Raw genomic sequence first — 17,661 nt, 5'->3', positions numbered from 1 at the left:
CTCTTTGTAATTTCTAGTTTGCTTGGGTTCTGTGGGTGCACACTTTTATATCCATTCTTCCTGTAATCCAGTTTATATTATATCATGAGACACATCCATCCTCAGCTCTCAAACACAATAAGGAAAACTACAAACCATGGCAGCAATGGAGTTATGTATGACATTGTTGATGACAGTCAAAGTTTGCAACTACATGGCAGGTAATCTTTCCCCAATTCTTGTTTGTTTTTCAGGAAAAATGCCTTCAATGCTACTCAGAAAGTTTATCTGCTAAAATTCCATTTACTTTCAGATCGACGAACTGATGCTCATTAATTTATAGCAATATTTCTACATATATAAAACAGAAACGAGGTTAACAACATTTCACATCTTCTCTACTCTCTCATCCTTCGAGTTCACTAGTTCAATGGCATGGCAAATTGCCTAAAACACTGTTAAAGCACATAACCAACCAAATATACCCGTTCATGGATGGTCAGGCTTAAATGTTTAAAAGGAAAGTATACTCTCTATGCACATAGAAAACGCTTGCAGAATTTCTACCAATCATATGATATGAGTTACAAGAATTAATACATTGAATGATTAACTTGTAGAGAAGTGAACACTTATTTCTCCTATTCAGTATGACTCATCAACACATCATACTGAACAACCCCAAATCAGCTCCATGTTTTATACAGCATTGGTGTCAATAAGGTCTTAAAAGCCAAGCATAGCTATGTCAGCAGCACTGAAACACATTTGTTGCTATTCCAACTTGGAACCAATAGACATTTAAATTTTAATCTGCCTTTTGGAAATCTCCAAAGTCATCCTCAAAGCTGTCCTGAACCTTTTCATCATCTTTGTTGGCCAGTTCTTCCGTTGTACCTCCACCAATAGTTGATGTTGTTGATTCTGATATCATAGTAGGAAATGACAATGTTGGAGGCATTTCACCTGTGGTCAAAACTTTCTCCAACCCACGAGTTGCAGATGGTGATGGCAATGGTGATGATGGTGTTGGTGGAGGCGGTGGTGGAGCGAGACATGGTAATAAATGCTTCTTCTCTCTTGCATCAGTTAATGAAAGCTTGTCAAATTCTTTCTCAAAAAACATAGACCTCTTGGTGCCATCTCTTCCGTATGGCTGCAATAAGATCAAGTTCAAAAAGTGAATAAAATGTTCACAGCAGACAAGTATTCATAGACAACACTTTCACAATTGAAGACTTTCGCATATTGTAAACCTATGAAAGTCACATAAAGAAGGGTTATGTGTAGCTCACATACAGAAATAAGAAAAGCATTAAATGAGTCATTAAGCATTACATTTTTCAACTGTAGTTTTAAAGTCTGACCCTCCTTCAGACTGTAGTCAACAGATGATCTTGTTTGGTACTGCTGCTCCATTTCCTCGGCAGCCTGTTTCTTGTTTAAATATCTATGTTATGTTAAGAATGCAAAACTGTCCTAAACCTCTCAAATTTAATGGGCATTGAAAGATACTACCACGGAGATATACACTGAAAACATATGGCTAAAAACATCTTCTCTAAAGATAAATGCTTCAGCACCAGTCTCTAAACAATAGTTGTGTAAACATGAAAGCAAGAAATGATGACAAAATAATTGATTTGGTCTCAACTTTGAAAATAATGGGCATGATAGTTTGGGAACAAATACATACTATAAGTAGAGTTTGCCACTAACACATAAAGGTGGTTAAAATCCTTCGAAATATACCAGATTCATCGTGTACCAAACATGGTACAAAGGAAAGATACATTCCGTGTCATCTCTTCACCAAAATTTAAATAAAGGATTCCAGACATAAGGATATGGCCTTGAGGAGGGTAGGGACTGTATATGAAGGATACTTGACATGATCATAGAGTGCAGCCTGAAAATCATATGCTTGTGGTCTCTCCCGAAAGCCTAGTCCAATAAAAGCATGCCTTGTATGTCCACCTGCAAAAAGGAACATTAAAGAAGTGTTGCAATCCAAAAAATACTGATTCCATGCAAACAGGAACTCAAATCTAAGAGAACCAAGAAAAAGGCTTCATGAAAATCAGTTATAGCTTTCCATGGAAGACATCATTTGATGAGTACATTAGAATCCTTGTCCATGAGAATTTGAAACAATACATACAAATCAGAGAAAACGATGCTCGTACCATGAAAGGTAAAAGCTACACAGTTTCAAATTAACTCTACCTCATGAAAGAGTGTTTAGTTGTGAAATAAAATTTATTTATTTATTTTTTTGTTTCCTGGAGAAGGCCAAGAGATTATCCATGACTCGACAACCAAATTAGACAGTAAACTGTATGAGGTAGTGCCTGTTGAAATTTGTAACTAGGTTCGGTCTTCATAATGTCTTATGTAATCTTAATTTTATGTATCTGATGTAAAAGAGAAAGAAAATTTATTATTATTATTTTATATAGCATGGGTTTCATGCTCAAGGTCATATTATTTATAGGTCAAGCATCCATTGTGTGCTTCTAGGGCTTTGTCATAAAGTCAGAGTCATTGTCATATGTAAAAGACCCTATTGGGCATTTTGTATCATGTAAAAAGAATTTATTGTAAGTCAAAAGAGTCAAAAGTCTCCCTCCAAGACCAAGTCGGCCTACAGAGATGAAGTCGGCCTCATTAGGGTTGTTCGAGCCTCATAAAAGTGTATATATACAATAGCATTCGACCTCAATTGAGGAACATCCAAGCAAGTTCGTTAAAAAGAACAAGGAGGAGATAAAAAAAGGACAAGCGAAAGAGAGAAGAACCCAAGGAAGGAGAATCGAAGTTGTAAATCTGAATTTTTGCGTCTATCCTCACATGTGCGGGCTACAGCTAGGGCTTCTGAAATCACAAAATTATAGTGAAGAGTTCACCAAAGGAGCAGAGATATAGTTGCTAGAAAAACAAAGTTAAGATGCCGAGTATCTAAGATGAAAAGAAAACCAAGCGAAGGAGAAAAGGACTCAATTCGGCTCTAACTCACTCACATGTGCGAAAAAAACAGAACTGCAGTAGAGGCTGAAAGGCAGTAGCCGAAATTCTGAAAGAGAGGATGAAATTTGAAGTTTGAAGTTGTTTGACTAGTTTTGACTTTGTGGGAAGGAAGCTCATCTACAAAGAAGGTTGACTTGGCCTTGGAGGGGTCTTAGTCTTGGGTCTAAAGGTCTTGGAATTCGTCATTTGAAGATTCTATAAGAAGAGAAGAATTCTTGTGGGTTTTCCTCTCTAGGAGAGGTTTTGTCCCTGGCTAGCAGCCTATATCATGTGTCAATTTGTGTTATTGATATTCATATTTTGGTAGTTGTTTGATAATAAGAACACAATAATAATCAAGTGAAGAAGAAAATAATTACAAATACATCAAGTTTAAGTAAAAGAACATCACAAGCAGTTATCAAAATAAAGAGAAATCACCCTAATCTAGCTGCCCTAGATTTCTCAACATGGCATCAGAGCTAAGGTGACAAGAAGAGGCAGATTGAAGATCACTCAATTGAAGAAGGACATGAGGAAGAGCATCAAGGAGGACTAGTCAACACATCACAAAGGCTCTATCATTCTGAAGAAAGAACTCTTGGAAGAAGAAGACCTCAAGGACCTTACCTCCATTCAAAGAAAGGACTCTACACACTCGAAGTATTCTTGGAAGCCTACACATTCTACATTATCATCCAAAGGAAGCAAGAAGAGCAATTCAATCATCATCTAAAGAATCTAAATTGATCTCCCTCATATTGAAGAAGAAGCATTGTCATTCTTAAAGAAGGAAGACATCATCATCAAAGAAGCATCCACATTTGTCAATTATGTCTCAATCTACAATACAAATGACTTATTTCTACGAGGAGAACAATAAACTTGTTGGGACATCAAACTACCTTGCATGGAAGAGAATAGATTTAATTCTCATAGAAAATGAAGTTATTAAATATATCAAGGGCTCAATCTCCAAATCTCCACAAGAGCAATCTCAAGCACTATCAAAGTATATGAAAGGAGAAATAAGGGCTCAAGGAATCCTCATTGAATCAATCAAGGATTATCTCATCCCCTATGTAGCAAAGTTGAAGACATCAAAAGAGATCTATGTGTTGAAGTTTCTAAGTTTACTTAATTTAGAAACCCTTCATGCACCTTTTCTGATTTATTCCTACCTACTTGTTATTTTTCTTTAACAAGTTATTGACAAAGTAAATACTGAAAATAAACACCAATGCATGCTCAACATATTATAGATCAGCAACTAAAAGAAACAAGAACAAACACAGCACATGACACCATTATTTTAGGACCAATGTCCCTGGAAAAACCCAATGCGGGAAAACCAGTGCAGCTATCTGAGGGTTTTCTTATTAAGCAATCTCAGAGTACAATCTGGGTGCCGTAACTGGCCTACCCAATAGAGAATTTCCTTAGCAGCTATACCTCACAGTTTGAGAGAAATCTCCTGCCTGAAACCCCGAAAAACCCTTCCGGCAGCTCCTCAACACAAAACTGCTCTTGCAACCCCAGCGTCTGCCCAATTTGGACTGCGTTAGCCCCTCTTTATCTCACGTTGGCCTTGCTTCAGCCTTTCTTGGCCTGCGTCAGCCCCAGGAGGCCCTACGTCAGCTTTGGGAGCCTTTGCATCAGCTACGCTGGCCCCTCTGGTGCTCTGAGCAGCACTTGGCTGCCTCTGTGTGGCCCTGGGTGAGCCCTTGCTAGCTTTGGGTCACCCTCCTTGGTTGTTGCGCTACTCTCCTAGCATAATCTCTGCCTTCTCTGTTCCTCTGTACTCAATGCCCCTTAGCTGCTCTCCCGATCACTAATTCTATCTCTCTTAGCAAACCCCGCTCTAGAGAATACAATGACTGATCATCTGGTGTGATCTCCAAGTGACCCTCAAGCCTCTTCTTATACTTTTCCTGTTGACGATTCAACAGTCGAGATTAAGTCCCTAATCAACGGCTAAGATTAGATCTGGCTTGATCCATGTCTTTTGGACCATTCTAACACAGATTCATATTAATACACATTAATATTTTATTTCCCCCAAGTCGACTCCATTAAAAATATCAATTATTTTAATATCTCCTGATTTGTTTAGAATTTGCCCAAACCCTTTCAAGGTATTGGAGATCTCGTGTGCCCCAACCTCTCCACCAAATTTCGTGGCTAGAGCACATCCAATGCTGCCCCAAATCAACACTCCCTCTTAGCGAGGACTGTGCTCTAGCAATACTCCTCACTGAGTATCACTCTGATCATTTGGCATCGGTACCTGTGTTGATGTTAGGCCTTTCTGCCCAACATCCTCCGCACTACTGCCTCCTGTACTACTGCCCATGGTTCTGCCACTGTTGCATCTATACAACAGCTCCCTCTGCATCTGTGCTGCTGCTGGTCCTTTCTCCCAGCGTTGCATCCGCACTACACCTCCTCTCAACATGTTGCATTGTGCTGCCAACTGCTGCACTGCAACTCAGTTACTGAGAAGTAACTAATCCTCCAACTGACCTCCCTGTTGGGCTAGAAACACCCACTGATGATGAAGCTCCCTCTGCCACTGACAAGTGCTCCCTCTCTCTAACCTCTGCGTTGCTGCAACAACTCCCTGCATCTCGCATCGTTGCACACCTCTCTGTGCCTTCCTGCACTGGTGCAACACTCCTATGTCTCTCGCACTACTGTAGTCTGCTAGCTCTGCGCTGTCTCAGGACTCCTGCACTGTAACTCCCTCTGCCGCTCCATCCGCATCCGTCTCTACCCACTCAGCCAGTCTTGCTACTCCTCGTCGGGGCTCCCGTAGCAAGGTCTAATCCAAGAGGCAGGGTACCTCAAGGATCCTAGCCCTCATCGCCTATAGTCCACCTGACTACAGCTTGATGTCTTCCCACTTCCACTCAAGTGGTGGTGCGATGCACTCATGGCATGGTCATCGTCTGTCAAAACTTCCTTCTCTTCCTGTGTTGGCGCTGCCTTAGTCTCAGAAGACTCTCCCTTACTTTTCTTCCTTGGACGTTGGGTCGCATAATGACCCAGCTCCCCATAGTGGAAGCATTTGATCTTGGAGAGATCTTTCTTCTTTTGCTTCTCCTACTTTCCCTCAGATGCTAGAGCCACATCCTCCTCCTCCTCCTCCTTGACCTTGATCCCTTTGTTGTTGCTACCTATCTTCGACTGTCATCTGATCTCTTCCTGGCGAAGAGCTACCCACATCTCATCCCAAGGTAGGAGAGTCCCTCTGCCCAGGATGCTCTAAACAAACACTTCACGCTCTTCTGAGACAGCATTCAGGGTTGTCCTCACCATAAGTTCATGATCTGGTGTCGCTCCTATAGCAGTCAAATGGTCTCGGATCTCATTCAATCCTCCGAGGAAGGTGTCAATCGATTGACCCTTCCTTATCTGATACAACCTCATCTGGTTCTCGAGCAGCATTCTTCTCTACACATAAGTATGCTGGTACAGGTTCTTGAGAGCCTCCCACATCTCAACTGTCGTTTCCTTCTCAGCTATATGTGGTACCACATGATCCTTGACCCCGCCAAGGATAATGCACTTGGCCCTCGCCATCACCTCTTCGTACCTATCATTATCATTGGGGTCGACTAGGACAACTATTACCTTCAAAGCGAAGTTCTTGACACGATTCCTGTCAAGCATTTATACGATTATGGCCTTCCAGACTGTGAGGTTCAATGCTCCGTCCAATCTATTCGAGTCTCTTACCTCATGTAGTGCCATGATGCTCCTCTACTTCCCTCCTGGAAGTTTTATGTTCAACTCCTCTGAGTCTCTACTTCCTGTCTGGAAGTTCTCTTCTGGACTCCCTCTGAGTCTTGATTTCACTCCTGGAAATCCTTCTGCCGCTTGTCGAGATGCCCCCTACTCTGATCGTCTTGTGCAACTGCACTGCTGATCCGGGTTCCTCAACTAGAAACCCTCAGTAACAACTCCTCTGGCCTTGCTCTGTCAAGTACTATTCTGACTATAGTACCTCACCAGCTCCACTCTGCAATATTCCTACAGCCTTCTAGACCCCAGCAACTGCCTCTCTGTGAACTGCGTCAACCCCTCTCTGCCTCACGCTAGATCTGCGCCACCCTGGATGGGTGTGCGTCGGCCCTCAAGCCCTCTGCGCCAGCAACGCTGGCCTCTCTGAGGCTTTGCGCAGTTCCCGACTTCTTCTGTGTGGCTCTAGCTGGCTCTGCGTCACACTTCCTTGGCTTCTACACTGCTAGAAACAGCTTATGTCACCTCGTGACCGTTGTTCTCCGCTGCTATTGCTCCGCTCGGTTGATGTATTTTAGTCCTCCCGTGATCTGCTATCACGCTGTGATACCATGTTAAACTTTCTAAGTTTACTTTATTTAGAATCCCTTCATGCACTTTTTCTAATTTATTCCTACCTACTTGTTATTTTTCTTTAACAAGTTATTTACAAAGTAAATATTGAAAATAAACACAAGTGCATATTCAACATATTACAGATCAGCAACTAAAAGAAACAAGAACAAACACACCACATGACACCATTATTTTTGGACCAGTGTCCTCGGAAAAACCCAATGCCAGAAAATCGGTGCAACTATCTGAGAGTTTTCTTATTAAGCAATATCAGAGTACAATTTGGGTGTTGTAACTGGCCTACCCAACAGAGAATTTCCTTAGCAGCTATATCTCACAGTTTGAGAGAAATCTCCTGACTGAAACCCCGGAAAACCCTTCCGGCAACTCCTCAACACAAAACTGCTCTTGCAACCCCAGCGTCTACCCAATCTGGACTGTGTCAGCCCTTCTTTGTCTCACGCTGGCCCTACGTCAGCCTTTCTTGGCCTGCGTCAGCCCCAGGAGGCCATGCGTCAGCTACGCTAGCCCCTCTAATGCTCTGCGCAACACTTGGCTGCCTCTACATGGCCCTGCGTGAGCCCTTGCTAGCTTTGCGTCACCCTCCTTGGCTGTTGCGCTGCACTCCTGGCACAATCTCTACCTTCTTTGTTCCTCTGTACTCAATGCCCCTCAATTGCTCTCCCAATCACTAATTCTATCTCTCTTAGCAAACCCTGCTTTAGAGAATAGAATGACTAATCATCTGGTGTGATCTCCAAGTGACCCTCAAGCCTTCTCTTATACTTTTCCTGTTGACGATTCAACGGCCGAGATTAAGTCCCTAATCAACAACTAAGATTAGATCTGGCTTGATCCATGTCTTTTGGACCATTCTAACACAGATTCATATTAATACACATTAATATTTTATTTTCCTTCAGTTTAGACTTAGGAACTCCATTAAAAATATTACTTATTTTAATATCTCCTGATCTGTTTAGAATCTGCCCAAACCCTTTCTAGGTATTGGAGATCTCATGTGCCCCAACCTCTCCACCAAATTTCGTGGCTAGAGCACATCCGATGCTACCCCAAATCAACACTATGACAAGTTGGTGGAATTGTTCTATTTAAGTATTGTAGGACAAATAATATCGTTAATAAGCGAATTATACAAGGTGAAAGTTTCAAGGGAAGAAGGGGTAGCTTGATATCTCATGAAGGTATCTCAAATAAGAGATCAACTACAAGAGCTAGGAGAAACAATGTCATATCCAGAGATGACCATTCTTATACTCAATTCACTACCAAATGAATGGGGCAACTTTTTATCAAGCATCTATGGAAAGAAGGAAGCCACTCCATTCAGTGATTTGTGGTAATTATGTAAGATTGAAGAAACTAGATTAAAGGAAAAGAATGATATTGGATCAAATGATCAAACTCAAGCCTATGCAACTATTACAAGGAGGAAAGGGAAGTTTGGAAAATTTGAGCCTCAAAAGAAATTTCAAAAGAAAATTGACATGGCTAAGATTCAGTGCTATGAATGTAATGAATATAGGCATTTCAAGAGGAATTGCCCTAAACTCAAGAAGGGCAACAAGAAAAGAAAGGAAAGAAGTGAAGCCCATATGACCGAAGAAGTAGAAAAACCGGAAGAGAAGAAGTCAAAGAAGGAAGAAGTGAAAGAACTCTACTATTAAAAGGTACCTCACATACATTTAGTTTATTTTCAATCTTTAGAAGTTAGCAAGTCATGGTAAGAAGCATTACAATCATGATAAGATGTCGTATAGCAGTATTGAGATAACATCATAAAAGTATGAAAGGATAGTTGAAGTAGCAGTTTGTATGGTTGAAGCAAGACATCTAGCAAGATAGAAAGAAAAAAACTATCATCACACCTTATCATCATTAGGAAGAAGCATTTGCAGAATAAGGATCATAAGGATCCTCCATCAAATCTTTGTTAAAAGGTTCGCCTCTACTTAGAAGAAGCAAGTGTCACACAAATAGTCTACACTCCACCTAGTGTGAAATCCACAGTTTAGAAGGATGAAAGTATGGTACAAGAGAAGTGCAACATGACAAGTTAGTTGAAGCATTTTCATCTTCAAGCAAGGAAGGAAGCTGCTAAGGGAAGTCTAGATGACCACATGAAAGAAGAGGTATGAATATATTTGGTAATCTTTAATAGATAGATAAAATCATGTCATCACATAGTTGCAAATAGAATGGTTTGAATGCTCTATCTCATGAGCATGATTAAAGGAGAAGGAACTCCTCCTTATGAATAATACATGAAGGCATAAAATTCAATACGCCTTGAACTCTTCTATAGACATGATGAAATCAACATTACATGACCTCATGGAAAATATGAGGTGGTTGGCAACCATTGTTCCTACGACGAAAGATCTATGTATTGAAATCCCAAGGAAGCAGTATATAAAGAAGCTAGAAGAAGAGTTCGTAAAGATGTATCTATAGCCACTTAAAAGATTCATCAACATCTCAAAGAATTAGCTATGACATCTCCATAGAGAAGGTATGAAGACCCTAATATGTATCATGAAGAAGGAGAATCATGATAATAAATGTCTTGGAGATGGAATTGTACAATATGCAAGATGTTGATGTTGCAAAAGCTAATATGATGAAAGGCCATCATAAGGAGGTAATGTTGACTTAATGATTCACTTTTGATTTTGAAAGCTCACATCTGGTTGGGTTAGAATAGGGCTACCAGAAGAGGATTGTAGAAATTCACCTACAACTAGTACACATAGACTTGGATGGAAAACCCTGGAAGGAACATGACTTGGAAAAAGGTAGCAGTATGAAGTATAGCCAAATGATGACAAAGAAGGTCACTTCCCAATGAAGAGAAGGATGACATGACTATTGGTTCAACACTATGTTTCGTTGAAGGGAAGTGATGTAGAAGATGGTTGAAGCCCTACAAAGAAGTTATGAAGAAGATGGCTCCATGATGAAGAAGTTGAAGTTCATCCATGACATGATAATGCAAAAAGGAGGAGCCCTACAAGTAGCTGATAGTACCATGATCTCCACCGAAGAGCAGATAGTTGTTGTTGGAAACAAATCCCTATTTAAGAGGGAGTTTGTGTATATTCATTTTATAGGAATGAGTAGAGCCTCCCTAGTTGAGGGGGAGAGATAGACACATCATTCTTGTCTTCACATTATGAAGAAAGAATGGAGGATTGGTTAAGCATTTGAGAGAAATATTGATACTCTTTGAGGATGAGGTAGGGTGTCCAATAGGTAAGAGTAGTCGAAGAGGAAATTCCTTCAAGATGTGGAAATCCAAGACAGGAATGGTCCTAAAAGGACATACCTTGTGAACATCCAGATGGGGTATGTGCCTTGAGAGACAATGATGAAGGTGTCTATGAATCATTTGCCTCCCCAACATTGTGCTCTAATCTAGTGGAGAGATAGAGTTGTTAGTCAAGGCCTTGCTATATGAAAATGTTGGTTGATATGATGAGATGCACTGATATAAGCTGAAAAAATAGCTTATGAGATGGCTTACCAATCCAACTCTTCTTATGAAAATTCTTCAGTATGAGAATGTCCATGTACCATGTATGCATTATGAATACCTCCCTAGTTAAGAGGGAGTGTTGAAATTTTTAACTAGGTTCTATCTTCATAATGTCTTATGTAATCTTGATTTTATGTATTTGATGTAAGAGAGAGAAAAATTATTATTATTATTTTATATAGCATGAGTTTCATGCTCAAGGTCATTTTATTTATAGGTCAAACACCCATTGTGTGCTTCTAGGGCTTTGTCATAAATTCAAATAAGTCAAAGAGTTATTGTCATATGTAAAAGACCCTATTGGGCATTTTGTATCATATAAAAAGAATTTATTACAAGTCAAAAGAGTCAAAAGTCTCTCTCCAAGACCAAGTTGGCCTACAAAGATGAAGTTGGCCTCATTAGGGTTGTTTGAGCCTCATAAAAGTGTATATATACAATAGCATTCAACCTCAATTGAGGAGCATCCAAGCAAGTTCGTTAAAAAGAACAAGGACACAAAAGGACGGGTGAAGGAGGGAAGAACTCAAGAAAGGATAATTGAAGTTGTCAATCTGAATTTTTGTGTTTATCCTCTCACACATGCGGACTGCAACAAGGGTTTCTGAAGTCACAAAATTATAGTGAAGAGTTCACCAAAGGAGCCGAGATATAGTTGCTAGAAAAACAAAGTTAAAATGCCGAGTATCTAAGAAGAAAAGAGCAAAACCAAGCGAAGGAGAAAAGGACTCAATTCTTCCCTAAATCACTCACATGCGAAAAACTAGAACTGCAGTAGAGACTGAAAAGCAGTAGCCAAAATTTTGAAATAGAGGACGGAATTTGAAGTTTGAAGTTGTTTGACTAGTGTTGACTTTGTGGGAAGGAAGCTCATCTACATAGAAGGTTGACATGGTCTTGGAGGGGTCTTAGTCTTGGGTTTAAAGATCTTGTAATTCGTCATTTGAAGATTCTATAAGAGAAGAATTCTTGTGGGTTTTCCTCTCTAGGAGAGGTTTTGGCCCTGGCTAGCAGTCTATATCCTGTGTCAATATGTGTTATTGATCTTCATAGTTTGGTAGTTGTTTGATGATAAAAACACAATAATAATCAAGTGAAGAAGAAAATAAATACAGTACGTCAAGTTTAAGTAAAATAACATCACAAGCAGTTTATCAAAATAAACTTAAAGAGAAATCACCCTAATCTAGCTGTCCTAGATTTCTCAACAGTGCCATACACTGAAACACACATAATTAACAGTGTGATCCTGTAGCATCAGAAAGAACAGTCTCTGCATCCAAGACAGGCATAGAGGATATTCAAATAGTTAATTTTCTGCAACTTAACTGTGAACATTGACTCTCTTGAGAGATCTGCAAATTCTGGCATGGATATTCAGATAGTTATCCATTTATTAATGCTCTTGGATATATCTGAACAGGAAGTCATTGTCCAAGGGAAAATCAAGGAAATCAGCCTCCCTAGTTGCCAAGAAACTTTTAATAATTTTGCAAATTATTCAACCTTATGTCCACAAACTGATTCAGCTATCTATAAAAGCTCCCATTCAATCCTTAGGCAATTTTTTATTTTTGTTTGATGACTACATTAGACTCCTTGTCCACGTGAACTTGAAACAAGAAATACAAATCATAGAAAACAATGGTCCTATGGTCTACCTTATGTCACAAGGTTTGTGTTCATGTTCGAATTCACTGCCAATGAAATTAGGATACCAATGATCCAAAACAGTCTGCAACAAGGACAAACTCCAGAAGACTCAGTACACACAAATATTCAATAATAATTCAGGGTTGAGAAGGAAAAAAAAACATTGCAAGCATTGAAAAATTAAATGGGCAAAAAGAAAGGAAAAAAATGAATGAGCAAAAAGAAAAGTAGGAGAGAAGAATGCTGGCAAAAGGGAAATGAAAGGACAACGTCACTTGGCCTTCCCTTTACTCCATTGCTGCCTATATCCTCTTGGAGTTGTTTGATTGACTCACAAAGGGTCTTTTTGGGCAGAGAGGGGGAAAGAAAAGTAGGAGAGAAGAATGCTGGCAAAAGGGAAATGAAAGGACAACGACACTTGGCCTTCCCTTTACTCCAGTGCTGCCTATATCCTCTTGGAGTTGTTTGATCGACTCACAAAGGGTCCTTTTGGGCAGAGAGGGGGGAAATCCTGGCTATGGAATTTCCTAAATGGCCCAGATAGCCATGGGACTGCATGGTAACCCTGCAATTGTCAAAAATAAAGATTGAGCATCACCATTTGAAGCTGGTTTTCCCATTTGGCTTTGTTGCCACCTAATCCACACCTTGGGTTACATGGAAGAAATCTTTAACCAACAAAGTGTGTCCTTGGTGGTAAGTCTTGAATCAAGTTGCTGTCACTCAATCTCGACTCCTCCATCTAGGCTAACTTCTAGTGAAGCCAAGGGGAGTAGACCCTAAGAAAATGAGCTAAGTAAGCTATTAGCAATGTTAAACAAATTGTTCTAGCCTCTAGGAGTTTTATTGAATTACCAAAAGCACGAAATTCGCTGCATGTAACTTACAAGCATATAAATAAACAATTCATAAGAAAATAATATGAAATGACGATTAAGACCAGTGCCAGAAAAGTAAATGCTTTCTTGAAAAGTAAATCCAGGCAAATGGAAATCGTAGCCCAAAATATGTTGTTGGAAAGGTTATGAATTGTGCTCTTGCTTAATTTTATAAAGTTTTCACTTGGATTATTAGTGAGTGCAATGGAGGGACAGATATATGATAGGTGTGATTGCAGGAAAAGTAAAACTACTCTAATGTCCGTTTCCTCTTTCACTTTTATCCTTCAAGTGAGATCGAGAAGGTTGCTTGGAGATCCAACGGGAAGAAGCTTAGCTTCAAAGTTCAAAGCATTCCCCTGATTTCACAAGTCAACAATCCTTTCCCAAACTCATGATAAATGGCTAAAAGGTTTTCCCTATTAAACTACTCAACCAACACGAGTCCTCTCTGAATCATGCCAAAGATGAAGCTTTCGCTTGCGATGGCCGAGAGCATAACAGGACCCAGTGGGAAAGAAATCTAATCTACCAAATGAAATCAATCTAATCTAAGTTGTTTTGTGATGCATGGGTTGATTTTAATCCAAATAAGACACACCACAAAAATTGAGACCAAACACAAAAGACCCCTCTGGGTAAGGGGAAATGGGATGCCTAGGGGGCTCCCCTAGCTCTCTCAAGGTTACAATGGTTGTTAAGGTGCTACATATCCCTTATGAATAAAGGAAAATAATGACTTTTGATCTTCTTTTACAAGGAGGATGGTTATGGGTTTCTCTCAAGTCCCTTATGTTGATCTTTTGTAGCAATGACAGGTATTCAAATCAGCCCTAGATATTCAAGTTAGCCCAAAAAGAGACAAGTTGGACAGCTAGTGAAGGGATGTGTCCTTTGGGTTGTGTTGTAGCAGCTACAACCACCCTCCAAAATTTTTCCTTAGCTTTGTTTTGGAACCTCCCTACCAACCTTTCACAGCAACATGTCTTGCCTTGTCAAGTACACAAGCTTCAGTGATTTTCTTGCAGAATGACAGCCTGTCCGTGAGAGCTTGTTGCATCCCCCTCACAAGTTGTTCCTCCAAACTTGGTCTAGTTGCAGGCTGAGCAGCTCCCTCAATAAATTGCGCAATTCTAGAGGAGAACCAGCCCAGAAATTGCACAATTCTTTCTGGCAGCCTGCTAGGCTCCAGAATTGCACAAATCTGCTTGTCACTATTCATTGGAAAAATTGTGCAATTCCTCCCAGCAGGATTGCTCAGCCCAGAAATTGCGTGATTCTGGGCAACAGCCAGTTGCTCTGCCTAGAAATTGTGCAATCCCTCTGGGCAGCCCGCCCAGCTCCCTCCTTGAAATGCGCATTTTTTCCCCTGAGCTGAACAGACTATTGCAAGTGCAGTTGGGTTGACCAATTCCCTTCGGGACCAAGCAAAACTAATTTGCATGAATGGGTTGCTTCTCCCAAAGCAACATGCAAAGGCATCCCTCGATTCAAGGATCTATTTTAGCAGCTGGAGGTTACATGCAAGGATCATTTTAGAAACCTCCCGCCAAGTGTCTCTTTTCCTAGATTTGTGGCATGCGCATCACAACCTCGATTTTATCAAAACTCATCAACCGGACGTTGCAGAGCTCATTCCTCACATCGACCTTGCAGCTATGACATCCCACATTGCATCTAGGAGTCATCGGCACATTCAACTCAGTTGTTTCGGGGTAAGACCACTTTTCATGTCTTGCACTGCGTTTCTGTCACTTTTTGTGTTTCGTTTCGTGTGAGTGTTGTCTACTTGATTTCAGTGAGCGCTCGCTATCGTTTTGATGTATGTTATCTTGTAGAAGCACTGTTTCAGTTTTCGTTCGCATCTCACTGCTGTCGTATGCATAACAATGTTTTGCACGAACAGTCGTCGTTGCGGCGACTCGCTTCACACACAAGCATGCTTTCCCTTTTTCTGAATCTTGCACTTGTGGTTTGCATGTATGATCATTCACTCTTGTTCGCACTCATCTCATCATGCATTCACAGTTCTCATGTTTTTAGTCGCCCGTCGGTCAATCTGGGCTCCCTTGGCCCGGACCGTGCCTGGTTAGCAATGCACATTTCCGAAAGTGAAGGCTCTGCCTTCCCTCCAAAAATTGTGCACCTCCAGGCTTGCATTGCACAATTCTTGGAGGTAGTGTCCTACTAGCCTCAGAAACTGCGCAATGCAATTTGTTGGTTGCATGTCACTGCTGACTGAAATTGCGCATCGCGCAGTTTTAATCCTAAGCGGGCTAGGCTGGACTGTGCATTGCACATTTCCAGCAGTTAGTCAGCCTCCTGACAGCATGGACTGTGCCTTGTGCAGTTTTGGCAATCAGTCTCCCGACCTCCCGACGGAAATTGCGCAACCTTCACGTTCAATCACACAGGTATGTTGCAAGTCAGTCCTCAAGTTTGTTTTGGTTTTCGATTGACAGATTGCTTGCCATGAGTGTTGCTATGTCTCCAGGCATCACAGGTGTTTGTCTGTCTCTCAGCAACACAAGTACAACGACTTCCAAGAGAGCAGAGTCAAAGACACTGTTAAGAGCGCAACTGGGGATGTAGTCGATCAAGTGTCTATGAACTTGCCTATCCACGAAGACATCAAGTTGTTCATGGACAAGGATATCAAGATCAATGGCAATGACATCACAGCGAGCAGCACCATCAGCAGCAGCAAAAGGCAGCACACCTACGTGCGACAAATGCAAGAGGAAGGTTGTTGACAGCATAGAGGCAGAGCAAAGCTGCAAGTTCAAAGTAGATCCACTCATGACGAAAGCAGCTTTGGAGATTGAGGCTATGAGGTGACGGCATGACATGAAGATCGCGCGAAGGCAGAGAATGGAATAGAGGAGTTGCATGTGCTGAAGCAGCAACTCAAGGAAGAACAGGAGCTGCATAGACGAGAGAATGAGTTACAGCAGGAACAGGTACAACAGGGGGTGCAACATGCACAGACGGATGAAACTGCGCTTGTACAAGTTATAGATCCATCCCAGCAACTGGCACGGAGTAGACAAGGTGAACAGTGTTGTTGATCACATGCAAGGGAATTCAGCAGCATGCATGTCATTGTATGCACGCATGTGATCCCACCCATTTGGCACACTCACTGAGGCGAAGACAAGAAGGAAGTCTAACTGGAGTTAAACATGTATTTTGACAAGTTGATGCGCACGGCCACCAGCACATGCTTGGAGATCAATGCAGACACTATGCATCAACATGTTGTCAGTCCGGTCACACCCAGGACGACCATGCGCATGCTATCAGATGAGTTGGACGGAGGAGCCATATCAGTGTACTCGGATGCAACAGAGGCAAGAGTTTGCTTCAACAAGATGTCACCATTGAGCGCACAGACACCATCACGGACAACCAAGATTGGCATCAGTTCGCCACCATCAACCATCACAAGGATGTCAAAGAGTTGGTCTCACCACAACAGTCTGAGTGTTAGTGATGTCTTCCATGGCTTGCTCAAGCCATTTTTTCTCACATGGGTACATGTGCAGATTGTATGTAACGTCTTGTCAAGTGGAAGTTCAAGTGTCGATAGTTGAATGTAACAGTCATATAGCAGTTGAAGAGTAATGAGGATAGACGAACGGTTACAAAGGGGAATGTCAAGAGTCACCCCACCCTTTGCTATAAATAGAACCTCATAACTCATTGTATAGGCTTTTGGTCAGCTAAGCTTCCGATAGGAGTATCTTAGAGAAAGCTTGGACAGTATTGTAACAAGCCTTGGCTTCTCCACTGTGCAGAGCTAGTATATCTCTTTGGAGGAGCAGGCGGTTGTGACTGTAACATTCCGCTATCGGAACTAGTGGTTGGACATGGATGTATTGTATGACTAGAACTTACACTTCTTAATATAACAGAGCCAACATGTTTCATGCATATGTCATATTGTATTCCAGCTATCTTGTTTACTCTAAATGGTATATGTATCTGTTTGCTTATGATTTCATGTATGGACTATTCTGTATAAGTATGTATGAATCTTACTGAAATGTGTTGATTGGTTTAACCATCACTTTGGATTGTTAGCTAACTTGCTTTCCAGTTTGTGATGCATCTTCGCTCGTGTGTTCCCTTCCAAGCCATGTGCTATCATAGGTTTCCAAGGGGCGCACTCACCCCACTCTCTGTGTGTTAGAACCGTTCATGCACCTTCCTTGTCTTGCCGCAGCTGTCACA

General features: G+C 41.1%; 1 protein-coding gene across 4 annotated transcripts in view; it reads right to left on the bottom strand.

Annotated features, from left to right (window-relative positions):
* Window positions 1–315: 315 nt before the first annotated feature.
* Window positions 316–17,661, bottom strand: part of LOC149161115 (Adaptin ear-binding coat-associated protein 1 NECAP-1) — a 154,327-nt gene continuing 136,981 nt past the window's right edge. For all 4 annotated transcript variants that reach the window (XM_089436885.1, XM_089436888.1, XM_089436887.1 and 1 more), the window contains exons 7-9: window positions 1,866–1,956; window positions 1,318–1,429; window positions 316–1,135 (exon numbers count right to left, since the gene is read on the bottom strand). In XM_089436885.1, the coding sequence (XP_089293011.1) occupies window positions 788–1,135; window positions 1,318–1,429; window positions 1,866–1,956 (551 nt within the window). In that variant the 3' untranslated portion in view covers window positions 316–787. The remainder of the gene's footprint in view (window positions 1,136–1,317; window positions 1,430–1,865; window positions 1,957–17,661) is intronic.

This window comes from Pinus tabuliformis, chromosome 5_2, assembly GCF_031772625.1.
Source record: "Pinus tabuliformis cultivar Carrire ecotype Pingquan chromosome 5_2, CPIR1, whole genome shotgun sequence".
Taxonomy (NCBI): Eukaryota; Viridiplantae; Streptophyta; class Pinopsida; order Pinales; family Pinaceae; genus Pinus; species Pinus tabuliformis.
The sequence above is the reverse complement of the archived record's forward strand: the minus strand, read 5'-3'. Positions and strand labels throughout refer to the sequence as shown.